The 25,111-nt window shown below is 33.4% G+C and overlaps 1 protein-coding gene across 1 annotated transcript; it reads right to left on the bottom strand.

The window, feature by feature from the left end:
- Positions 1-184: 184 nt before the first annotated feature.
- Positions 185-24,872, bottom strand: LOC135839142 (uncharacterized). The gene is made up of 11 exons (XM_065355038.1): positions 24,407-24,872; positions 17,375-17,565; positions 8,800-9,060; positions 8,551-8,686; positions 5,329-5,456; positions 5,113-5,241; positions 4,782-4,949; positions 1,140-1,356; positions 832-1,046; positions 552-748; positions 185-466 (listed from the first exon to the last, which is right to left on the bottom strand). Exons 1-11 carry the CDS (start codon positions 24,451-24,453, stop codon positions 302-304), a joined length of 1,854 nt encoding a protein of 617 aa, XP_065211110.1. The 5' UTR covers positions 24,454-24,872; the 3' UTR covers positions 185-301.
- Between the last annotated feature and the right edge of the window lie 239 nt (positions 24,873-25,111).

The following is a 25,111-nucleotide window of genomic DNA, read 5'->3' as shown; positions in this document are numbered from 1 at the left end:
TGGACACGCCAAGCTTTCCCCAAAAAATGATTCCTTACTAAAATTATTTAATCCTATACCACACTGTACTTGCAAAGTGAGAGCTTAAACGTGTGAAATTGGCTTAATAATTTTTTTTTTTTTACAAAATGACTAAAACTTGTATTGGCTAAACAAACACACACAAAATCATATCAAATAACAATAAAAAGAAGGAAAATGTTCGAATATGAGTAGCATAATTATAGTATAGGTACATATTTGAAAGCTGCGATATTTTAAAATGTTATTGTAATGGTAACACGTATAATTTAGGATTTAATTACATAGCGTTGACTGCGATCCATTTAACATATTCGGAAACTCTGGTATAAATATCGGGAAAAGCAGGAACCAAGGCGCATCCAGTTAATCCATAGCTTACGATACCTACGAGTATATGTTTTCCTGTTTCGGTTTCAATGCTCAAAGGTCCACCGCTATCTCCCTGTAAAGATAGACAGTCAGCTATTTATAAGCTATTATTGTTTACACGAGTACGAGAGGAATAGCCCCACGTCTGCGAAACTTACGAAGCAAGTTCCTTGCAAAACTGGCGGCGCGGCGCAAATCATCCCAGGCCCTACACTTTCTTCGATGATACGAGAACAATGGAAATTGGATACAACTTCGACTTGAATCTTTTGCAATATTGCGCTCGGCGTACCCATGGGATAAGAAGTTATACCCCATCCGACTACTGTGGCTTTTTTACTGGTGTACGTTTCATCTGCATAAATTTCAATTTAATATCGCGAGAATAGAGCGCTAACGTGTTTCTGCATTCTGCACCTGAAAATATGTACTACTTACTCGGATCAGGCAAACAAATAGGTTGAATATTATCGCTAAAGGTTACAGGCTCGTTCAATTCCAACAACGCAATGTCGTTATCTAATAAAAACGGATGGAAATGAGAGTGAAATAAGATTTGTTTAACTCCCCTGGATACGTGAACTGTTTCGTTGGTCGTCATTAAATTATGATCACCGAGATGTAAGAGTAAATCTTCGACAGGGGTGTCTCGTCTGTTCGGAAAGCATATTGTCTAATTAGTACACGCTGGATTAATGTGATCGTGGTGTGATGAAGGTGCGACGATGAAGGATTGAAGGACTTACGTTAGAACGCAATGTGCTGCTGTCAAGACGAAATTTTCATTTATTAAGGCACCGCCGCAAAAAAACATATCGTCTAGGGCTATGGCCACTTGCCAGGGAAATTCGTTAATCCCTGCTTCTACTCCGCCAACGATTCGTCTTTCGGCAGTATCTTTTTTCATCAGTGTGCCTGGGTGACCCATTCGTTTCTCTTGCAGGAGGTATTTTTTTGTCGAACCTGAAATAAAGCATAAGGATACATGGTGTAAAGATAGGTACACATTATTAAAACCTATTACGTTACATTAATCACAATTGCCTGCCTTCTAAATGGAATTGTAAATTACATTCATGTTAGGTACAACTAAAATCACATAAATGCGGATAGATTTGTCGAACCCAAAATCTGCAGGGGTCATATTATGTATATCAATAAATAGTTCGAAATTTTTTAAACCATTGCACCACTATGGTGGCCTAAGGCTCTTAATTGAACTGAAAGGATTATTGCTGATTTATTTTAAAAGTATTTTTAAAAAACCTATCGACCTCAATACATATGTATCTAGAGTCTGAACAAAACGTGGACAGGGCCTTTTAGAACTTAATAAAAAAAATGCCAAAATAAATTACGAACCCTTGAAATGGTTTAAAATGGCTCAACCAGAACAGAAATGCGAAAATTAAATTTTTAGATGCATAAGTCATGGTTTTGATATTTCTTATTAATTTTGACTAATGACTGTTACGACTAAGTACTTTGAGTGAAAACGAATCTATAAAAATTGTTTGATGGAACCGAATTCTCAAATTCACAGGAAGAGGTGATGGGGGGGAGGGGGTATTATTCAGATAAAAATTTCGAAAAATTCCCAAAGAAATTGTTCTCAATTGAAGGTACTTGGACTTATCTGTGATTCGAATCTATTTTTTTGACTGCGATTCAAAACAAATGAGCCTCGACGTTACTTTTGATTTTTGCAACTTTCATCAACTTTACACCATGTTTCAAACAATACTTCAATTTTACTAAAATATCATTAAATTGTAGCATTCTTCAGTCATTTTCATCTACATTTTACAATTTTCTATGATACCTTATGCAATTTTTGCCAAAATTTATTGCACTTTGATGATATTTATTGATCGATTTTATTGGTATATTCAAACTTATTGTATACGAGTACGTAGGTACCTAATGCTTAAAAGTCTAGGCAATTTTTCTTGAAATATCACGCAGATTCTGAGATACACGCAATTCAATATCAATAATTTTTAGATGCAATTTTTACCAATTTTTTGGGGGATTTTCTTGAAAATTCATAAATTTTTTAGACAATTTTATTTTCACAATATTTTATTCAATTTTTGTGGAATTGGGCTAAATTTCATCTCTTTTTAATAATGTTCATTGATTTTAATGTTTTTTTTTCTTTTTTTTTTCAAAGAAAGTTTTTTATATAATTTTGGATACGTTTCGACGCTGTCTTAGGCAAAATACCTACTGTTGAAGTTTCACAAAATCTTTGAAATTTCGCCAGTGTATGGTTTATGCTTCGGAGTTTTCCTGCTATTTTGATGAGTTTTTAATGACATGTTTTAGGTGATTTTTGTTACATTTTGAAGAAAAATGTTCTCGAATTTCACAAGTTTTAGGCAAATTTTAGAGATTTAAGCAGGTGTTTTTTATATGTTTTTTTCATGTTTAACACTTTTTAATAATATTTTGTACAATTTCGGCAGAATTTGAAAACATTTAATCAATTTTTGATACTTTTTATTTTTAATATTTTTAGAAAAAATTTCTTTTCACAGTGTACTTCTTGTGCAAATTTTGTTAAAATTTCATCAATTTCTTGTAAGTAGTTTTCGCCAAATTTTTCCAAATCCTGAAAATTTTGTAAACTTGACCATTTAATAACTTTAAGAATTTTTCTAGTATTTTCATGCCATTTTAAACTTGTTTTCTCGACGTTTTCTTCAAATTTTGCTTAAATTTTGTAAGCATTTTTTTCGTAATTTCGAATGATTTGATATCTACTTTTTAGGTGTTTCGTGCTGTTTTAAACACTTCCCAACAAAGTTCGTTGTAAATTTTGCAACATTTTTCCAAGTATTATAAGTTTTTAGTAATATTTTATGATTTTTACATGTTTTTACCTAGTTTTATGAAATTTTTTTTGAAATTTCATTACTTTTTGATACTTTTTCAATGATTTTTGATACTTTTCCAATGATTTTTTTATGCTTTTTAGGTGAGTATTTTTATTAATTTCAACCGGTTTCAAGGATGTTTTATGCAATTTTACGTTTTTATTGAATTCCATCCATTTTTGGCAGTTCTTAATAAATTATTTAATGATATTTTCAAGTTTTTAAGGTAACTACAGTGTTAATGGCTCAAGTTTTCCGAAATTTCATTTGAGCATCATCATTAGCTTTTGGTAAATTGGAAGTAGGTAATTTGAATGCTTTAAAAAGTTATTTCAAGTCATTTTTAAAAATTATTGTTTTGATGATGTTTCATGCAATTTTTATTTCGTCAAATTTTGTTCAAATTTTACTATGATTTTTAATGAGTAAATTGAGAAAACCTTCAAAAAAATAATGAGTTGAAAAAGAGTTTTTTTTTTACAATTTTTATATCCGAGCTTGCCATCCTTTAGGTGGTCTGCAATCTCAAATTCACGTTTCACTAAAAGATACATACCTAATTATATTAACTCAAAACTTATTTTTCGAGGGAGGGGGCATTTCATGAGATATGATCTTGATCACGGAAAACTGTTCTTTCAAAACTGATCTCATTTTGGAAAACAATTTTATTTCCTCTTTTTTGACCTGGAGCCTCAAATTTTCTATGAGAAATTTCCAATTATGCACCTCTATCCATGTAAAAAAAAATTAAAAATTCCAAATTCGTTTAAGACTTTCAATTTTATTTTTTCTGATTTGGATCAGTCATAAAATAATTTTTGAGAGAGTGAGATGGCCTTCCTTCAAAATCAAATAAAAGTAAACACTTGGATAATGCTTATTAGGAAGAATTGGATATCACTTTTTGAAAATTGGGGCCAGCTCAAAAATTCGAGCTTATAGTTTCTTTAATTTTGAAAATGATCTGTGTGTATTTTTTTTTTTTTTTGAACATTTCTTGTTCTAAAAATTTTTATTTGAAAAAATTCCTAGATTAGGAAAATTCTTTTAAAAAACGAATAAACTAAAAAGAATCACTTAGTGAGGACAAGTGATGATGAAAAAAATTTCATGCCAATCAGTGGTCATTAGTCACTGTACTATTAGGTACCATTGACCATTCTCTTGTCAGCGGAAATGCATTCTTCAGAAATGAAACAAATTAAAAATAAACAGATGAAAATAATCACGATACACTCGACAAACTCTTTTTTCCATCATTTCCTACACCTTAACTGCAGAAATTCCGATTATAAAACACTTGAGTTTTTATTTCCTATTAAAAATAATAATTTACAAATCTGTCATAATCCTCAATCTGATACCTAGGTAACTCTGCAAGACCGCGACGACCCCCACTGACAAATGTTCAGTTATCACTTGTTCGCTCGTATCTAGGCTTTTTATACGTTTATCGATTCAGTATCATCGAAAATAAAATAACACGTGATTGATGTAATTACTTACTGTAATGATACATATTAAAAATTGGTTCCGGGTAATTCCACCAAATATCATTACTGGCTTTATTTTCGATTTCTTCCGGTTGAAATGAAAATGAATACCTTGTATAAGTCGGCGTGAAGTGACTCTCAGCCGTCGCTCGATCTTTAGACATACCACACGTACGTGGCGCTACGACATGCATTAAATTCATCGTTATTTTCAATATCTTAGCATATGTATTACGAATAATATAATGAATTTTTATTCAGAAATAAATATCATACTACCTATAACAGGTAGTCGAGGTCTTAAATTAGATATAACTATTATGTAGAGGTGTATCTGTACGTACCTACGAAGTTGTTGATTTCATTACACGATAGTTGAGTAGTTTTTATTGCCCAGTTATATGTTACATCATTTTGAATAAGTAGCGCTATTTTTAGAGGTTTATTTTGTTTGGGGTTCACAGCAACTGTAGCTGTAAAGAAATTAAGTAATTAATTTTTGGAATCGAGTGGAATTGATAGATTACCAACGGTTTTAATAGAGATTTTATTTAGCTTACTGGTGTAACCGTTCAGAGGGCCACATTGTCCCGTTGTAGGTCCATCTACTGAATTTAATATATAAATTTGGTCAATATCACAAACGCCTCCAAGTTTTCGAGCCAAAGTCACATGAATATATTCGACTCTGCAGAAAAATACATAAAATACTATTGATGAGTACCTATTGAGAAAAGTGATACATTATTCAATTAAAAATTTATTCCTATCCTACCAATTTGACTCAGATTCTTCTATTCTCAAAACCATCATTTTGACTCGAAACCTAAATTCTTAAGTTCTTGAATGGTTTGTTAATATTGTAAAATGGCATCAGACCCTTCCCCCCTCGGTTCATTTCAACGCGGAAACTGGCCAATTGTAGGATAGGTAGACTCTAGAGTGTACCTTATTTTGAAAATTTGGAATTTTCCACCTCCCATCCACCAAAGTTGTTACCTAGGGTGAGAAAATTATTCTCTATTTTTCATTTTCCCTCATCTGCAAAAATAGTGATGCCGGTAGCCTCCCCCCCCCCCCAAACTGAAAAAATGGAAAAAATTACAAAAAAAACTCAACTCATGAAGATTTTTTGTTTCTGCGTCAGAATTTTTTAAAATGGTCCCCTTTTTAAGTAACAACTTCTCCGGTCCTTCAAACCATATTGACTCCAGTAAGGAGCCCCTCAAAATTGAAAAAAATCACAAAAAATGAGAATAAACCAAAAGCAGGGGAAATTTTTTGAAAATATCTCATTTTCACATAAGAATTGTTCTGCTAACCTACTTTTCAAGAAAAAGCCTTCGTTGGACCGTCAAATGATGTTGGCTCTCTTGTATGGAGCCCCCCACCAAATTTGGAAAAAATGAAAAAAAAAAATAGAAAATTGATGTCTGTAGAAATTTTTTGAAAATTTTTCAATGAACATAATTTTTCTAAATGAGCACATTTTCGAGAAAACCCCTCCCTTGGTCCTCCAAATGATGTTGATGTTCCTTTGTATGAAGCCCTCAAAGTTGAAAAACATGAAAAAATGCGTAAAATTGATGTTTGCAGGTACAAATTATTTGACAATTTTTCATCTCTGAGCAGAATACTCTTCTAAACAGGCATTTTTTCTCTTCTTTTTTAGGGGCAGGCTAATTCTCGAAAGTTGTAACTCCATAATTTAGTGCATATTTTTGGTAAAATTGTCAAGGGGCAATTTTTGCAAAAATTTTCAAACTGTATGATTCTTGCAAAGATTGCCCGAAAAACCCACTTCTTTTGCCAAAATTGTCAAAAAATTTCCTTTTTTTGCGAAATTTCCAGAGAGAGTCAATTTTTGGCAAATTGACGAAAAGTTGTAATGTTTATCGTCAAAATTCTCTGGAAGTAATTTTCTGATGAAGTAGTCAAATGGTCGTAATTTCGAGCAAAATTGATCAGAAATTTTTGCTTTTTTGTCAAAACGTTCAAAAAGCATTGATTTTTTCTTTTCCTGCCTAAAAAGAATTTTTTTTGTTTCAAAGTTTTCCAAACAAAAATCCTGTTTTTTTTCTAAATTGCTTTAAAAGTTTCTCTGTTCTGTCAAATTTCAAATTTTATTTCCACATTTCTTTCATTTTTTTCAGTTTTTATGTCAATTTTTCTATATTTTTGAAATTTTCTTCAAGGGCACTGCGAGTGGGTGTATAAGTTCATTTGACCTCAATTTGAACTTGACTGAGGTGTTAAGAACTAGAAAGTTCACAACTGGGTCATTTCACGTCAATTGGACCAAGAAGTGGTAGGGGGGTTCTGCGATTTTTTTGAAATTTTTCCTGTGGAAAGACCCTCCGAAGGGATGACCAATGGTGGAAATCGCAGCTGTCTAGCCCCTTTTTAAAGGCAGCCAGGGGGTGTCAAAGTTTTCAGTGAACCTAAAATATCATCCATTTCAGCAGTGGATAACTCGATAACCGCGATACCTACCAAAATGGAACTTTTCTCCATAGTTAGGGGTTTTGAAAGGCTTTTTGGTGATATCATAAAAATCAGTGTTGCCACTTTTTTTCGTACAAAAAATTAGCTGAAAAAGTTTCAAAACGTAGTTTTTATATCGTTCCGACTCTCAAAAATTCTGAAAAAAATATATTATGGACAGCTTTTCATTCTGAACAACATATTAAAAAATTGGGATGGTAACATGTTGCAAAGTCGATTTAAAAAATTTAAAGTTTGCGAAAAAATGCAATTTTTTGATTTAAAACATGAAAAACAGTTTTGATAGGTGAAGTTGGCCCATTTGACCACTATTTGTACGTATCTGTTGAAAAAGTTGAAAAAACCCTTTCACTCGATGAAATGAACTCCTCACAAGAAAATCAAAATTCAAAAAAAATCAATTTTCGATTTCAAACATCAAAAAAAGTTCAAATTTATTCAGTTGTCTTATTTTGACCTCTTTCTGACGTATTTCATGAAAAAGTTGTTAAAAACTACACTCACAACAAAAAAATAAAAATTCGTTCATTTTTTGAATCTTTTGGAATTTTGATTTTTTTTTGTGAGGAGTTCATTTCATCGAGTGAAAGGGTTTTATCAACTTTTTCAACAGATACGTACAAATAGGGGTCAAATGAGCCAACTTCACCTATCAGAACTTTTTTTCATGTTGTAAATAAAAAAATCGCATTTTTCTGCAAACTTTAAATTTTTTAAATCGATTTTGCAACATGTTACCATCCCAATTTTTCAATATGTTGTTCAGAATGAAAAGTTGTCCATAATATATTTTTTTTCAGAATTTTTGAGAGTCGGAACGATATGAAAACTACGTTTCGAAACTTTTTGAGCTAATTTTTTGTACGTTAAAAAGTGGCAACACTGACTTTTATGATATGTATCACCAAAAAGCCTTTCAAAACCCCTAACTATGGGGAAAAGTTCCATTTTGGTAGGTATCGCGGTTATCGAGTTATCCACTGCTGAAATGGATGATATTTGGCTGCGATTTGCGCTATTGATCATCCCTTCGGAAGGTCTTTCCACAGGAAAAATTTCAAAAAAATCGCCGAACCCCCCCTACCACTTCTTGGTCCAATTGACGTGGAATGACCCAACTTTGAAAATTTTCTCTGATATTTCGATTTTTTCGTATTTTGTACAATTTGGGGGGGCTCAACTTGGGGGAGGGGGTAGGAGTGAAAAACCGATAAATATAAATAAAGTACTTAGGTGCACCCTATTATGATAGGTACTCGAATACTGCTATCGTTTACCTCACAGCACACGTTTCCTTTCTTAAAATCACATCGTAATCGCAAGCCAGGCTACCTTGCGATTTGGATGAAGAATTAGGAGGAGATCTAAAGTAAGATATACGCTCCGACGAAGAATCACCGCACGTATGTGAAACTGAAACAGATAGGATACATAATACTCGTATACTCGTATAGGTCCCATATACACTTTCCATTATTAATGTTCGCGTGCGTTTTGAATTGTAGCACGAACGTGGAAAAACTCACATGTACAGCAATGTTGATTTTTCTCGTGTTTACAAATGTTTCCAATAATTCCTCCACGTTTATGGCACATTTCTTTAGTTAAACAAATACCGTCGTTTTTACTCGCAATACATTTCAAGTCTTGTTTCATTTTATTCGCAGAATCAGCAGCCGGGGCCGCCGGACTGGCGTGCTGGTGCATGGCATCAGGTACATCATTCGTGTGCAAAGTATTATTTTCCGCCTCTACTACTACCGAATCTTTCTCGTCTATTTCGTAAACTGCAATGAAAATTAATACAGACTTTTAAACAAGTTCCACTTCTCATAGCTGATCCCATGCCTGAGGAAATTAAAAGATACCGAAATTATGAAAGCTTTTGCAAACATAAGCCCATATAAGAGCTATATTGTGGAACCTTTATTTCATCGAATTGCGAAATTCTGCGCTCGCCAGTTCCAAGTTTAGGCCTATAATGTTAAGCAAGAGTTCTCGCTATCAATTTTCTAATATATCGAATACTAATCGTAACATAGCAGACTCAAGTACCTACTCTTATTGCACCCCAAAGTAATGTAATTATACGGCTGAAATCGCATCGAATATTGCTTCGTAGGAGGTATATCAAATATTTGATGCATATATTACATACCTGCCTACCTTTAGTATTTCATTTTGATATCTAAGTACATAGTTATTGCCAACATTACCTAATTGGTTTGCAAGATAATACCACGAGCATATTTGCATAATGCGTAAACATCTTCAATTTGACGCACTTATTGAAAATAGCTGTCTAAATTATGTACGTAGATGAATCTAAAATTTTTAAAATGATTTTCAAATCATTCGTGAATCATTTTTTCATCAATGGGTTGATATTTGTTTCAATTTTTCTGTTAATAGTGAAGTCTCAAGTCACCGAGGCTTGAAATCGTGTAGTGAAAAAAAAAGACGAGTAAACAAAGTGTCATATTCAAAATATTTTACCCCTCCCCAACTCATTTCACTACCACAATTCAATAAAATATAATTTAAGTGAGGATTATGAAAAAAATAAATAAATAAATAATGGAAAAATCAAGTGTGAGGAAAATATTCCCAGCTCGGCCCTTGTAATCTTCGCGTTTCTCTATTTTCTACATAAATGAACTTAATATTGAAAAATTTGAGTGAAAAGTAAGAGAGGTGGGAACAGTTTTAATCCACCATTTTAATCACTGAATCAAATTTTCTCATTTTTTCGTGATTTTTCTCCTTCGTCAATTGATTGTTAAACAGTGGGAGTGGAACTGCGAAGTGGAAAGGGAGGATGTGGAAAAATTTTGAATAGGTATGTCATTTTTCTCACCTATTGAAGTATATATTCAATAGTATCTTCCTCCCAGTCAATTTTTACATTTTTTTCCATAACTTTCTTCTGTCTCAATTAATGGTCAAAACATGGAAGTGAAAAGGTAGGGTGTGGGAAAATTTCAAGTACACTATTTTACCCAACTAATAAATTGTATCTATGTTTTTTATATCTCCTTCTAAATCCAGTCAATTTTTTCATTTTTCCCCTAGAAAATTATTTATTATTTTTTGATTGGAGTGGAAGAGAAGGACGGGAAAAATTTTAAAAACCTAATTTTACTCACCTAATCAAGTATTTATTCAATATCATCTTTCTCCTTTTCTATCAATTTTTTTACCTATTTTTTCAGAATTGTGATTTTATTGCTGGTTGATGATGGAAGTACCTATAAAGTTGACAATGAGGGAAATTTCTCTAAACGCCATTTTGTTTTTGAATTTTTAGGCATCATACCGTGATTACCTCTTACTTTTTCGAGAAGAAACCGATCAGACTTTTCAATTTTCAAGTTTTTACTCAGTTTTATCTCTTAAACTACACAACATATTGATCCTGAGTTTGTTATATTTTGTAGTCTCAAAATTTAGTTGGGAAAATGAGAAATTTTCATACTCACCTCGGAGGCTATTTTTTTCTATAAATCAATTTTCCACATACACATTTTTGTAGGGTTTTCAATAAGTATTTTACATTGTTGAATATAGAGAAACTCGTGCTAGAAAGCTAGAAATCAAAAATTGAACGTTCAACTTTTCCTTCTCAATACTTCAACCCAAAATTGAAGACTCGGGATGTCTAGCAATCTTCCTTATCTTGCTAATAATCTTGCTTTTGTCCTGCTTTCCATCAAAATGTCTTGCTATTTTTTGGACCAGCTTTTGAATTTTGAATTTATTTTCCTTTTTTTGGAATTTTGAAAAAATTTCGTTGTTTTTCCCACCTGACTGATGAAAAAATTTTGTGTAAAAATAGTTTTTAGTAGATGCAATTTTTTTGAAAAAACGTTTTGATATTCGCCACTGAAAATTTTTCAAAAATGTTGATATGCCTTGCTTCGGTTTCTAAAGTAGTCTTCGATGAATTAATTTGCATTTTTTTTAGAACACTTCTGTTGAAAAAGTATAATTATTAATTAAACACTTGAAACGAGTTGAAAAGTTTGAGATGGTAAAAATATTGTTAACTCTCACCCTCTCCTAATTGAAATATCCCACAACACTGGATAATTGAAAAAGAGTGTGATGGGGATGACCGTGGGATGCTAAAGGGTGGAGGTAATTACATTGAAATTCCATCGGTTATTGTAATTAAAGCATCGGATAATGTTATAATTTTCAAAAGATTTTTAAGCGTTTTTCGCATTTTTATGTAATTTTAAAATGTTTTTAACACTTTTTCACCCAGTTTTTCCCTAATTTTTCTGAAATTGCAGACTTTTTTCTGATTAACATCATTATTTTTTAATACTTTTTTCATAACTTTTTGTAGTTTTAACCTATTTTCAACAGTTTCCCCGCAATTTTTGCGAAATTTTAGTCCAAAGACTACATATTTAGTAAAAAATTGACCATATAACAATTTTTGGCAAAAAAATCACTTTTTTGATCAATCGGTTTGTGTTATAAGTCGGTTAATGTTATTAAATTGAGCTGGGACAAACGTTATAACATTAAGCGACTTTTACTGTAATACAATTTTTTCAAAAAAAAAGAGCTATGTGCATAATTTCTTTATTTTCACCCCCCCTCTCAGATCGAAAACTACCACTTTTCGGCCATTTCAGAAATGAACTTTGGCATTCATAACTTCGGTTGAAGGTAAATTTTATTATTGACTCTCTCATTTCTGGTGTCATGTCAGTTCAAAAGTGAATCATCAACTTTTTATAAAAAACAGAATTTTCCAAATTGGCACACTGGGCATTCATATATCGTTTGTTACGTCTGCATAGCTATTCAACTCAAAAATAATCACTTTTGAAGTACATATTATGTAGAAGCCTTCAGCAAGTTTCAAATTTTTTCCAAGAATTTGAAATTTGACTCTAAAGGGCTAAAAAAGAACTATAGGAAGTGTGATACCTAGCTTAAAAGTGAGCCTGTTGACCAACAATCTTGTTTATTTTAGTTTCTATCAGACTAATTTTAAATTACTAAAGAAAATTGAATACCAGCATTTAAATTTTCTATTCATTTAAAAATCTACTTTTTGGTCAAAAATTTGGAATTTTTTGGTAATGGCACAAGTTGTAGGTGCTATGGTTCATTTTATGAGAGAGTCAAAGTTCGCCATGAGGTGGCAGCTTTTTCGAATTTTCAAAATCTTGCCATAAATCAAAAATTGAAAATAAACATTTTTTCACAACTATTTTACATACCTACTTGTGAGATTTCGATAACCTACGAAAAAGTGGTAGGTATCGATTGATTACGAGTCCAGAATAAGGTAAACAAATGGTGCGAGTAAGCTTCCGCATCTGCGTTGAACGAGTACAGAAATCATAATATCACGATGATCGGATAAAATAAGTAGCTATGGTATTTTACCAACGTAAATTTACATACACCCCTAATGAGGATAAATTTACATAAATTCCTTATAGGGTGTAAGATTTACATTTTAAAGATAGAAAATTGGCGAAGCTCGTGGCGCAATGGCGTGGGTCCGAAAATAACACATTTGTCTTATGTTGGAAAAAGGTCGAAGCTTTAAAAGTGCACTAGATGGGAATTCATTTTCAAAATAAATGCTAATGCGGTGATCGAAGTTTTCAAATTGCCACAATTTCTCTTTTATTTGAGCCCATGCATCAGTTCCAATACTTTTTTTTCATTGCTAATTTTTCAGGCTTTCAAAACAAAATTTTTTTCTTTGAATAGACAGCACCCAACTATTCGTACTTCATTTCCCTCACGATACGCTTGATTAATTAAATAGGTAGGTAGGTATACCTACTTAATTACTGGTAAATAAAAGATAATATCAGTGCAAACATGTAAACACCTCGAATTGACCCATATTGCGAAAATCTCAACGGGGAAAATCCTACCAACCGTAGTAGGCACCCTTTTTAACATAATCTATCAATAAACACAACATCGAATGAAACTTTTTTCTCAGGTATCAGATATTCGATCTCGTATAACGTCTTTCATCTTTCATTTAATTATCGCGCAACGAACACGATAACATGGGGTTTTCAGCATGATCCGTCGGGTTGAGTTTTATCCGAAATAGTTGAACTCGGATACACGACGACGGAGCGAAGGTCCCTTTGTAAGTTGTAACAGATGTGTCGAGGTCGAGACTCTTTTGTTTTCTTTATTCTGCTCGACATTCTCGAATCTCGAAGTCAGCGTGTTTCGAAAGTAGGCCCTTTAAACTCAAACTAAGTAAATTTCAGCCTATCCTCGAACGTGTTATTTATAGGGCAGCTTTCAGATGTAAGTAAGTAGGTTCTGTTTTGTATAAATCACAAGGGATATCAGGCAGGCATATATCCGTAACTTTTCATTGCCATCTTGAGGTTTCTTTTAAACAAATCTATGCGTAAATCAAGGAAAAGTACTGCGAAATGTTTAAATACGCAATTACAAGTTGACTGAAATTAGACTTGGATGATTTGGATTTCAGTTGGGAAACTTTCGATGTGCTTAACAGACATTTGAAAAAAAAAGGATTTGAAATTAGAGTCCATGTTTTTTTCAATTGTCAATGAAAGCAGTTTAAAAATGTTTCGAAAATTTCAGTTTATTTTCCCAATTCATTTTTGGAGCGATGGGCCTTCCACCACCAGGTCCTACAAATTTTTCATCCAAATTGCAATAAAGGGCATTCCCAGGTAATAAAATAGGCGAAATGGCTCTGTTCCTAGATTTGGAAAATTATAATGGATTATTGTTGGGCACCTCCTTAAAAAAATTCCGAGCGTAATTTCCCCCTCTTAACCCACCACCCTTGGACAGTATAGCTAAGAAACATGTTTTTTGTGGGGAAAAATCTATATCTTCTGATACCATGCGGAATGTGTAGGGGAAGCATGGGTCTTTCAACACAATTTTTTTCAAAAATTTCTATCATAGTGGTTGGGGTAAAATTGACAAAAGTAAACTTTGAACCCCACAGCTCCGGATTGAAGAGTTGTGCACAAAGACTGTTTTAGCCAAAATGTGTCTTTTTACAAGAATTTGTCTGCAAGAGGTTCATATTTTCAAAAAAAAAAACTGAAAAATACAAGTTTTTTTTTGTTGAAAATTTTTGCCAAATATGCGAAAAATACAAGTACATATGATACCTCTGTTTATCACATCTATAGATAAAATACACAACGTATATTTTTTTCAGAATATTTAGCATGGGTAAAAGAACCTTCAAAAATGCTAAAAAATTGATTTTTCAACCAATTTGTCCCTCTTGATGGGTCAATTTTGGTCTAAAATTTTTTTCCTTTCACTATCAAGCCGAATTTGGATTAAGTTGGTCATTTTTTTATGGTTTGTAATTTCTATTGAAAAACATGAATTGTATAATTTATCATTCGGCTGTTTTTGGAATCACGTTTTTTCATTCACTTTCATGAGACATTGACCTGATTTTTTTTATACTTAATTGCGTGAATTACCTCTTGATTTTGGGACAATAATCTGATTTTGAGCCAATTTACATAATTATTATGATCTAGAAGTCTAGAACGAATTTTAGATGACTTTTTAGTACAATTTTGGAATTTTTTTTCAATTTTTAAATTAAAAAGTTTTTGTTAATATTTTTGAAAATTGAAAATTATATTTTCTGCATTAATTACCTAGGTACTGATTTTGAGTTAGACTTCTGAACGATTTTTGGGTAATTTTCCCATTCTTAGTAACTTTTTATAAGTTTGACTTGCGATAGGTAGGTGTTTTTCCACCAAGCATCGTGGAAATGTGCTTAAATTGAAAAGAATGTGAGAATTATAACTGAATTGCTCTGACCTCAATTTGAATTTTTTTTTTTTATTCACAGACCTCGTGATTACAATCCTTGCTAACTTCTGTAGAATGAGCGTTTTGACAACCTTTTGAACACGTTTTCTAAGATAAAATTTGACCCTTGACATGTTTTGTTTCATACATTTTTTGCATACATATTTCCCATCAGCTATTCCCTGATTCGCTCAGTGGCGTAGTGGGTTGAGCCACTGCTTTCTGAACAAGAGGTCGTGGGTTCAAATCCCGCTAGAGACGCAGGTGTTAACGTGTAATGTATACATTGTAGTGCATTTAACATCTATTACATGTTAAGCTTCGAGCACCAGAACAGCTGAGGCAACAGAAATGCACGCAATCTGTTGCTGGTATCAAAAAGCTGTAACTGGTTGAGCAACCATAGGTAGCAGTGATGACGGAACTCAGGGTTGTAAAAACCCAGCTAGTGATGTATGAGCTACTTTGTAGATAGCGTAGAGAGCAATGGGAAACTACTACGTGAAAGCTCAAAAACAACGTCTATTCCCCAGAATAATTGCAGTGGCAATAGGCATTCGCCTCACCCTGTTAGGGTACCACAAAAATGCGATTTCTAATGTCCTGTAAAGGACAAGGAACCACGATGACGAAGATTCGATGATTGCAAGATAGTTTTCGCATTTGCTTTCACCATTTATATTGATTGATGGTTGCATTGGTTGCAAAGTTTGCTTTTCCATGAATTAATAGAACATTTAAGTAAATAAAACCATTTCTACACAAATAAAAAAGTATTAAAAATTAAATTCCAAATCAGTCCCAAATTTGGTTTTGATGAACAGTAATTTGATGGCTTGGTATAAAAACCACGTAAGTTCAGGTTTTACCAAAAATGTTTTTTTTGTGGTTTCTACAGTAAAAAAAAAACTAAGAATCTGAATTTAAAAATCTTGTAAGTCAAAAACACACCCTAGCGCTCTAATCGGCGAAAATGCAAGATTGAACCTCGTATGTCCTTTAAAAGCGCTTTAATCAACTATACTTATAATATTGATCATCCCATACGAGTAAAATATCATCTGGCCATACCTTTAAGACCCCTAAAATATAATAATGCAATCTAAAACTGTAAATAACAGGATATGAATGTTTTACGCGTTTGTTTGCTCTCCTGAAAAATTTATGATTTTGGACTTGAGTGGTACTTATTTATACCAAAGCCAATAAGCCATCAAACTGCTGATTACCATTATGTCGAAATACTGTTTGTTGATTGACTATAAACTGAAAATCCATAAATTTATTGTCATTTGAAAATTGTGTAGAAATTCCTGATGAATACAGTGCTAAAATTTCTAATCATCTCGAACGTAAACAACTGCGGGTTACTTTTTCAAATTTGGCGCCAAAATAGCATCATAATTATGTAATAAAATGCTAATCTCTAATTGGCTTTAATGAAATTCTATTCGCCGATTGGCTATTTATTGAAATACTGTTTGCTGATTGGCTATAAGTTTCCGGAGCTGTGGCGGTTCAAAGTTTTCTTTTGCCAATTTTACCCCAACCACCATGATAAAAATTTTTGAAAAAAATCGTGTTGAAAGGCCCATGCTTCCCCTACAGCAGCTTTTTTTAAATTTTCAAAAATTCGCCAAAAATCCAAAAACGAACTCCAAAGCCTGAAATTTTGGTTACGAGAGTTCTAAAGCATGCTCTTTCGATCTAGTTTGGTTTCGTTCAAATCGGAGATTGTCAGCTCAAAAGGTTCCCTCGTAAGTAGGTAATGCAGAATAAAAAAATCCTGTTTTCTAATCAAAGGAGGACTCCAAGAAGTCTGAAATGTTGCACTTCACTGGCCATTTTTCGATAATCTGTATCAAATTCGAAAAAAAATTCAAACGAACAAAAACAAACCTAAACAGTACATGTACGAATACAACTCGTCACACGTGAAGAAAAGTTGAAAATCTTTGACAAGTTTCACTCAAAATTGATGAGCAACATCCGTCAGAAATTATCTAGGAATAGTGGCGCCTATGACAAAACTTGGAGAAATTTTCACCAAAACGATCATCACTCTTGCACATTATAGAAACAGTTTCCTCTTTACATGATGATACCGTGTACGTTTCAATGATAGTGAAAATTGTTGGAATATAGAGGAAAAAAATTTATCGAGGGCGAGATGGTTTGATAATTGACATAACCGCTGGGATACGGCCTCCTTCGACGTATAAAGTAAAGAAGGATGTAAACTGAGGGAAAATCTCGTATGTTGAAATAACTTACTTTCGTTATTCTGAATTCTGCGTTGAGTTTTCAAAGGCTTTATTCGTTTAAAAATAAACTTAGGATGTTCGTCTTGATTGAATATTCTTGTTATGTTCACATGACTCCTTCGTGGTAATGGAACCGTGAGCCTTGTACGAGTTTCCGGGCCGAGTGTATCTTCATTTAGTATAATAATAGAATACGACATCCTGTAAGCAGATACCAACGATGAACGATGTAATCATTAGTAAGTTTTTATCGGCGAAAATGCCGGTAAGCATTTCGAAGTACCTACAGGTGCTTTTTGAGCGCCACCGCACGTAGTCAAATTTTTGACATTCGAGCATTTTCGGCTTCTCCTTCGTCGTTGCCCAAATAAACTATACAAAAGCTATATACGAGGTAGCTATACCAACTTTATACAAAGCAAATCTCTACCTATACTTGCCTATAACGTATTAATCAAAGAGTTTTTTTCGCTAGAAAAATACCTACGAGCTTTATTGTCGTGTTGTTTCCAATTCAACGTGACGTTTCGGCGGATTCCATTCGATTTCGTTTATAGAAATGAGAATCATATATCGTTGTGGTTTATACGACGATGTAAACCTATCTATATATTGTACGTATCTATAGGCACTTTGGAGATATTTTCAACGAAAAAGGAACCATTCTATCTTTTATACGTACAACTTTGTAGTCTTCGAAATTCTAGAGGTACAATAATTAAAATCATACCTAATGAAAAGGCAAAAGGCGTTTAAGGAACTTTGAAAAACCATCCTACTGACATTTTATTTCCCTCCCACAGGATGAATAAGTGCGTATAATGCAAATGTATGCAAATCATTAACTGTATCAAAATAAATGCCTGTTGTGTAACTATATTTTATAGTACGTATTTAATTTAAATAAATTACTCGTCGTCGTCCACTATTTCCCATCGTTGGTATTTTTCTCGTTTTAAAAATGTATCTATATTAAAAAATTCTTAAAGTATTTTTAATTAGGGGCTTTAGTCACACTTCAAAGATTTTTTAAACTTTTGTATCAACCCCCATAATTTGTAACTTTCATCTTTTTCTTTAATATTTTTTCATGTTGAACGAGAAATTGGTTCGAGGTGGAGCTGGGGGTGGGATTTTAAAAATTTATTTAGAACGAGACAAATCGATTAAGAATTTAATTTTATTCAATGATGTTGTCAGTATTTTTTTGGATAGAGGAGCCAGGTTCAACCTTTACCTCATACTCTGGGGTTGAGTACATACAATGGTTTGTCAAAAAAAAAAACTACTTCAGAGGATATCTGCGGAGATGACTGCTGAGAGAAGGATTGAATAAGCCCCACGAGAAAAAAAAATAATACCTGTACGTGAAAATTTTGAACGTTGAGGTTCAAGTTGAGGCTTGACGATTTGACTTTTTTAATGGAAAAGGTTGTGGAGCTGGTTCTTCCAAAATGCCAGTTTCCTCACCTCATATGCACGAGGTACCTACCTACTTTACTACCTACAACTATCCACAATAATTCGAACGATGTAATATTCGTAATATTATTATGAAACCAAAATGCAATAAAATCTTTATTGTGTGTCCTTTCCAATCAATATCACATAGATAGGTGCATATCTACCTATTATTACGTTATTACCTACTGTCGAAATACAATTTGAACAACACCATCAAATAATTGGAGCCATTAAACGGTTCCCAGCTCAATTTTATTATGCTGCTGTATCTATACTCTTTCCAGTGTAAGTTTTTAATACGAAAATCAATGGTACCTAGGCTACATTTAATTTAACTTTTACCTAACTACCTACATAGAAAAATAATGCGCAACATTTCAAATTGATCCCCGAATAAATTTATAGGTAATTATAATTTGAATCAAACTATATGTGTAAACCAATATCAAAAGTCTCCAGATACCTACCTTCCCAATTTCATGATATTAGATACCTAAATTAAATTATCTTTATTATTGCATTGCAATAGGTAATCGCTTTTCTCCGATTAAATTTAGAGATGAAAATTTTATATCTTCAAATATACATATGTAGGCACGTAGGTGTCTAGATGTGTGTTACTCAATGATGACGTGTTTCAACGCAGTAAATGCGATAAGTATTATGTACCTTTTAGTATCATACTCGTAGATTCAACAAGTGTTATTCATATTTTTGTGGTTCACCTCACCGAATACCATTGATTATGCAAGTGTAGAGATATGCATAGTTCTGAAAAGCAAATTTAAATGAAGTTGTTGGCTTGATTGTACACCTCAGAGAATAAGTCGAGTGTTATTTCAAATTTATTAGGTATAAATAAGCTACTTAGATAATTTCAGTGCTTGCTTGAATGAATTACGAAAAAATATATGACATTAGGGTAGATCATAAAAAAATGATTACAAAAATGAAGACCTTGATTTTTGAGTTGAAAGTCACTCAGAAAAAATGTTTACTCCGGAGGGATCTCAGGAAAGGAGATAAAGGTCGTCTTCAAAAAATCGTGATTTTTTGCTCCAGCCTGTACCAAACCTGTTTGGGAAAAATGGCCAAATCCTATAAAAGATAGGTAGGTAGTATTTGAGATTCCGCGTCGACCTGGGCTATTGCCATAAAGACCCAAGATCATTTTTTTGAGGTTCTAATGTGGGGCTGAAAATGCGAAAAATACTTAGTTTTGGTTAGATAAATTCGCGTTTTGAAAATTTTTTCTTCTTGGATTTTTCGCATTAGGTAATGATCGAGTCAAAACATGGAAAGATATAATTTCAAAAACTGAGGATCTTGCAACCCAGTGATGCCAATTTTTTGGTCATATTTTGATGACACAATGTTTACTTATAGAAGAAAATCACAAAATTGTAAATTTTGAAAGAAACAGCAAAAACAGGAACAGCTAGACCACTAGAACCAAAAAAAGTTTTAAAAATTGAGGAAACGTATGAAAAATTTTCAAAGTGATCCGTCTGTCTGGCTGTTCGAGGTTGTCTGTAATGCCTGTCTAGCTGTCCAAGGTCGTCTGTCTGTCTGCCTGGCCTCTTGAGGTCATTGACCCGTCTGTCCGACTTCTGAAGGTGGTGGTCTGTCTGCTTGTTTGGCCTTTTTGAGGTCATTGACACGTCTGTCTGTCTTCCCAAGAGGTCGTCTGTGATGTCTGTCTGTCCTCTTAAGGTCATTGACCTGTCTGTTTGGCTTCTCGTCAGGCTTGTTAACCATTTTTTAACCATTAACCGTAATCGAAAATTAACTGGTAAATTGACCGAAAAAAAAATTAACCTTACCTAGTCATTGTTTTTTTGGAAATATCATCAACTGTAGCTTTCTAAGATCAAAATAAACCTTAACCGTAACCATAACCGAACAATTTTTAGAAAAAAACTGTTTAGAAATCAAAAAAAAAAATTGAAAAATACTGTTTTTTCAATTTCATTTTATCTGAGGTTTTTTTTTCAATGTAAATTGCAGTGAGTTGGAATTTTAATTTAAAAAAATAAAATAAAAAAAATGATTGAAAGATGAAATGAAAAAACGTGAATAGGAAAGTTCAAAAAATTTGAAACTGGTTGCACTATACTCATTAAACTACATATTAAAGCACGATCTTAAGTGATATTTTAATGATAAGAGGTAATAAAGAATTATTGTTTTTTGAAAAAATGATAAAAAATTGTAAAATTTCAAACTTGGAGAAGTACATAGAAATGTTCAAATTTTCAACTAAGTACAATTTCAACTATTAACCGAAATTTTAACCTCAAGTGGAAAAATTACCACCAAAAATTGTAACCTTAACCTTAACCGTTGACTGAAAAAAATCACCAATAACTGTAATCTGAACCTTGACTGTAATTTTGAAAAATGTCAAATTTTTAACCATGGATAACCTTAACCTGAAATTTTTTCCCCCGTTAACAAGCCTGCTTCTCGTCAAGGTCATCTGTCAGCCTGTCAGGCCTCTTAAGGTCATCTAATCTACCCGTCTGTCCGGTTTCTCAAGGTCGTCGGGTTGCCTGTCTGGTCCCTTAAGGTCATTGACCCATGTGTCTGGCTTTTCAATGTCGTCTGTCTGGCCTCTCAAGGTCATTTGAATTACTTTTTTGTAGTTTTCCAAGGTCGTCTGTCTGCATGGCTAACTTCTAAAGGTTGTCTATCCACATCCACATGTCTGACCTATCAAGGTCATTGACCCATGTGTCTGGCTTTTCAATGCTGTCTGTCTAGTCTCTCAAGGTCATTTGAATGACTTTTTTGTAGCTTTTCAAGGTTGTTTATCCACCTGTCTGGCCTCTTAAGGTCATTGACTCATGTGTCTGGCTTTTCAATGTCGTCTGTCTGGCTGTCTGGCTGTCTGTCTGTCTGGTCTCTCAAGGTCATTTGAATGACTTTTTTGTAGCTTTCCAAGGTTGTTTATTCACCTGTCTGGCCTCTTAAGGTCATTGACTCATGTGTCTGGCTTTTCAATGTCGTCTGTCTGGCTTTCTGTCTGGTCTCTCAAAATCATTTGAATGACTTTTTTGTATGTAGCTTTCCAAGGTCGTCTGTCTGCATGTCTGGCTTCTCAAGGTTGTCTATGCCCCTATCTGCCCTCTTAAGGTCATTGACCTATCTGTTTAGCTTATCAAGGTCGTCTGGCTGCCTGTCAAGTCTTGCAAGGTCGTTCACCTGTCTGTCTGGCTTCTCAAGGTCTGCTGTGTCCGCCTATACGTCTTTCAGAAGTCATTGCATGACACGTCTGTCTGTTGTCTGTCTGTCTGTCTGTCTTGACCCGTGTTTCTGGACTTTCAAAGTCATCTTTATTCCTGTCTGGTCTCTTAAGGTTATTGATTCATCATTACTTATAGCTTTCATGTTCGGCTGTCTGTCTTTCTGTATATCTGGCCTCTTGAAGGCTTTTGAGGTTGTCTGACGAGTACCCGAGTGGCTGACTTGAGTCGTCTTTCTGGCTATCTGGCTTCTTAAGGTTATTGACCTGTCATGCCTGGCCTCTCAAGGTGGTCTGTATTTCGGTCCGGTCTTCAAGTCTCTGACTAACAAGTTTAAATTTCAACATCAGCTTCTATTTACCTTTACCTACTGATTTGGAATTTCCTATTTATTTATTTTAAAACCCGAAATCACATTCGCGACAATTTCAACCAGTCTTGAAATGCGAGTTTCCATAGGTAGAACGTACCACCCTAACCCTCCGGAAATTACTGTACCTTCTAACCTAAAGGAAGGACATTTTTATCAAGAATTAGAGCAAAATTAAAACACTAGGTACTCGCATAGGTAAATAGCTCATTTTCCGTTTGATAGTGATATATATTTTATCGAACTAGTAGAACGGTACAGCCTTCTTCTTTTTCCTTTAAGAGAAAACGTACATATAACACTACTACTCTAAAAACACACAGCACAAAAATTACCCTTTTGGGGGAGGATTTTGGAGTTAAAGTTTGAGGATGGTTATATTGAAAGCTGTTCTTTCATCCATTCTACTTACAAAGAGCCATCTTTCCTAATTATTTATTTATTTTTTTGGCAAAAATTGCCATTTTCTTCCACCAACAGCTACACTCTAATTCTTTAAAAACCAAGAAACCGTGTGGCCTACTTAAGTCAAGGAATCCCACCCTTTTCTCCTTTTGTTTATTACCACTCTGTATATATTGTTCTCGAATATGGTCTCATTTAGTTCAACTCAAGCTGAAGAAACTTTTCGCCCCAGTAATGAAACTATGCATCGTATTATATACGTACTTATTCGTTTTTGAAAAAGACACGATAAAGAACCTTACCACCGACCACCGACATACTTCGTGTCCTTGAATCGAATATCAACTTGCTAAATCATGCTGATCCCTATGCCATCTTAAAAGACTTTAAGTAAATTTTTATCTTAATCCAAGGGCTTTCCAAAGCATTAGAGTCCTAATGACAGAAAACAATGATAGGAATCATATTTCGTGCTCAGCCTGCGGAAAACAGTTGGTAAAATGTTCGTCAACTAATTACGAGTTTCAAGTTTAAGATTTCGAGTCTGAAATAGGAAACCAAGGACTTTCAAAGGCATCTCTTCTAATAGGTTTCAATTTTCACTTAGACTTAAGCTATGCGCGTAAATATAAAGAATACACGAATTAAAAATTGCTACACTGATAAACATCCAGGCGACGTGATTAATTATGAAACATCAGCAAATCAAAATATGGCCTGATGTAGGTAGGTAAGGTATCTACGTAAATATTTGAAGCACATTTAAAAAAAAAATATTCACCGTCGAGCATTGAAATTTTTTTTCGTTACGATAATACAAAAAAGTATAAAATTTCACATCTCATTAAATTTTTCTCGAAATGAGAGAAAAAAATATGGGAAAATTTTATCGCAACTGATATTTACACCTGAATTATTGCTTATATCTTGCATTTTTATTATTACAAGACACAGGTCATTTTCAACTTTGTCATCTGATTTAAATTTCACAAGTGTTGGTAGTTTTCAGCCTATTTATGACTCAGCGTCGTTTGTTTTACTAAAGAGCATTTTTTTATTGAACTTTTATTAAGCTTTTTCATTCATTTTTATTACGATCGTTAAACTAGGCGCTGGATATACCTTCACATAGTACATAATAAACGTATGTTGGCGGAATGTTGACGTTATGTGTATTGGGGCATCCTCTCTAAGGTACCTAGCTATTTTTTTTTCAAACATTTTTTTCTCTTTCGCTGATAAACTGAAAATGTACATTTTAACATAAACTTATACGTTTGGTTCAAAGTAAAAACTTGCCTAGAAAAATTGTTTCCACCAGCATTAAATTTAAATTCGCCAGAATTAAACTATATGGTACCCAACGAGATAGCTCTTTTTTCAATACAATTCCCCAACCAACGTTAAGTAATACGCTTTAGTTTATACTCGAAGCTAAAAAAAAAATATACGAGTACAAATGAGCTTTTTATAAAACGGTAACGTTAATTTTTAATGAATTACAAGCGCAAAACAAATACACCGCGAAATCTTGAAATAAAAATTAAAAACCACTTACTCGAAAAGCAGAAAAATAGAAAACCATGCTCGAAGATTAACCTCCATGAAGAACGAAAAGTATACACCGGCTGATAGCGGTCATCACAAAAAACTCGTCGATCGAATACGAATCACAGGCACAGTCATAGGTACCAATCGATCAACCATCTGATTAGGTACAGTTTAATTATGACATCACGTTGGTAATATCTAAGGTGGTATTTGATTTCAACAACGTCTTTTTTTTTCTTTTTCGTATATTACTCGTATTATAACGCGTCACACAAACGATCATGTCACACGTGTAATTCTTAACAATAATTCACGTATATGACCAAGAAAACGATCTAAAACCATGGTAAACACAGCAAAAGGAAAAGTGTGAAGGTGCCATTACTTAGTGAATGTAATAGGTCGCTTTGTAAGATTCGCTGCTGCCTTAATTTACTCATAATAGATCTACTGAGATATTACAGTGATTCTCAAGTTGCAATTTGCAACGTGGATTATGAATGGGTGTCGGTACTTCTACCTATGCTAAGTTTTTACTTTTTTCCCCTCCAACTGGTTGCTAACGAACAAAGAAACATGTGTAGTTATTATACGTAGGTAGGTACTTACTTCAAGTTAATATCTTTAGGTACCGTAATTGGGTTTTCCACGGTCTAAATATTTTGATGGTTATCGTTGGGATTAGGTACACGCGAGTGTATTCCGCAGATTT

The sequence above is a fragment of the Planococcus citri genome, chromosome 3 (genome assembly GCF_950023065.1).
Source record: "Planococcus citri chromosome 3, ihPlaCitr1.1, whole genome shotgun sequence".
Taxonomy (NCBI): Eukaryota; Metazoa; Arthropoda; class Insecta; order Hemiptera; family Pseudococcidae; genus Planococcus; species Planococcus citri.
Note: the sequence above shows the minus strand (reverse complement) of the source record. Positions and strands in the feature narration are given on the sequence as shown.

Bases quoted from the DNA above. Each gene is read 5' to 3' on its own strand.
- LOC135839142 (XM_065355038.1), bottom strand. From the start codon at position 24,453: ATGGAGGTTAATCTTCGAGCATGGTTTTCTATTTTTCTGCTTTTCGA. The intron at 8,687-8,799 runs GTGAGTTTTTCC...TATCTGTTTCAG, and splicing joins AAATCAACATTGCTGTACAT to TTTCACATACGTGCGGTGAT. The intron at 5,242-5,328 runs GTAAGCTAAATA...ATTTCTTTACAG, and splicing joins CCCTCTGAACGGTTACACCA to CTACAGTTGCTGTGAACCCC.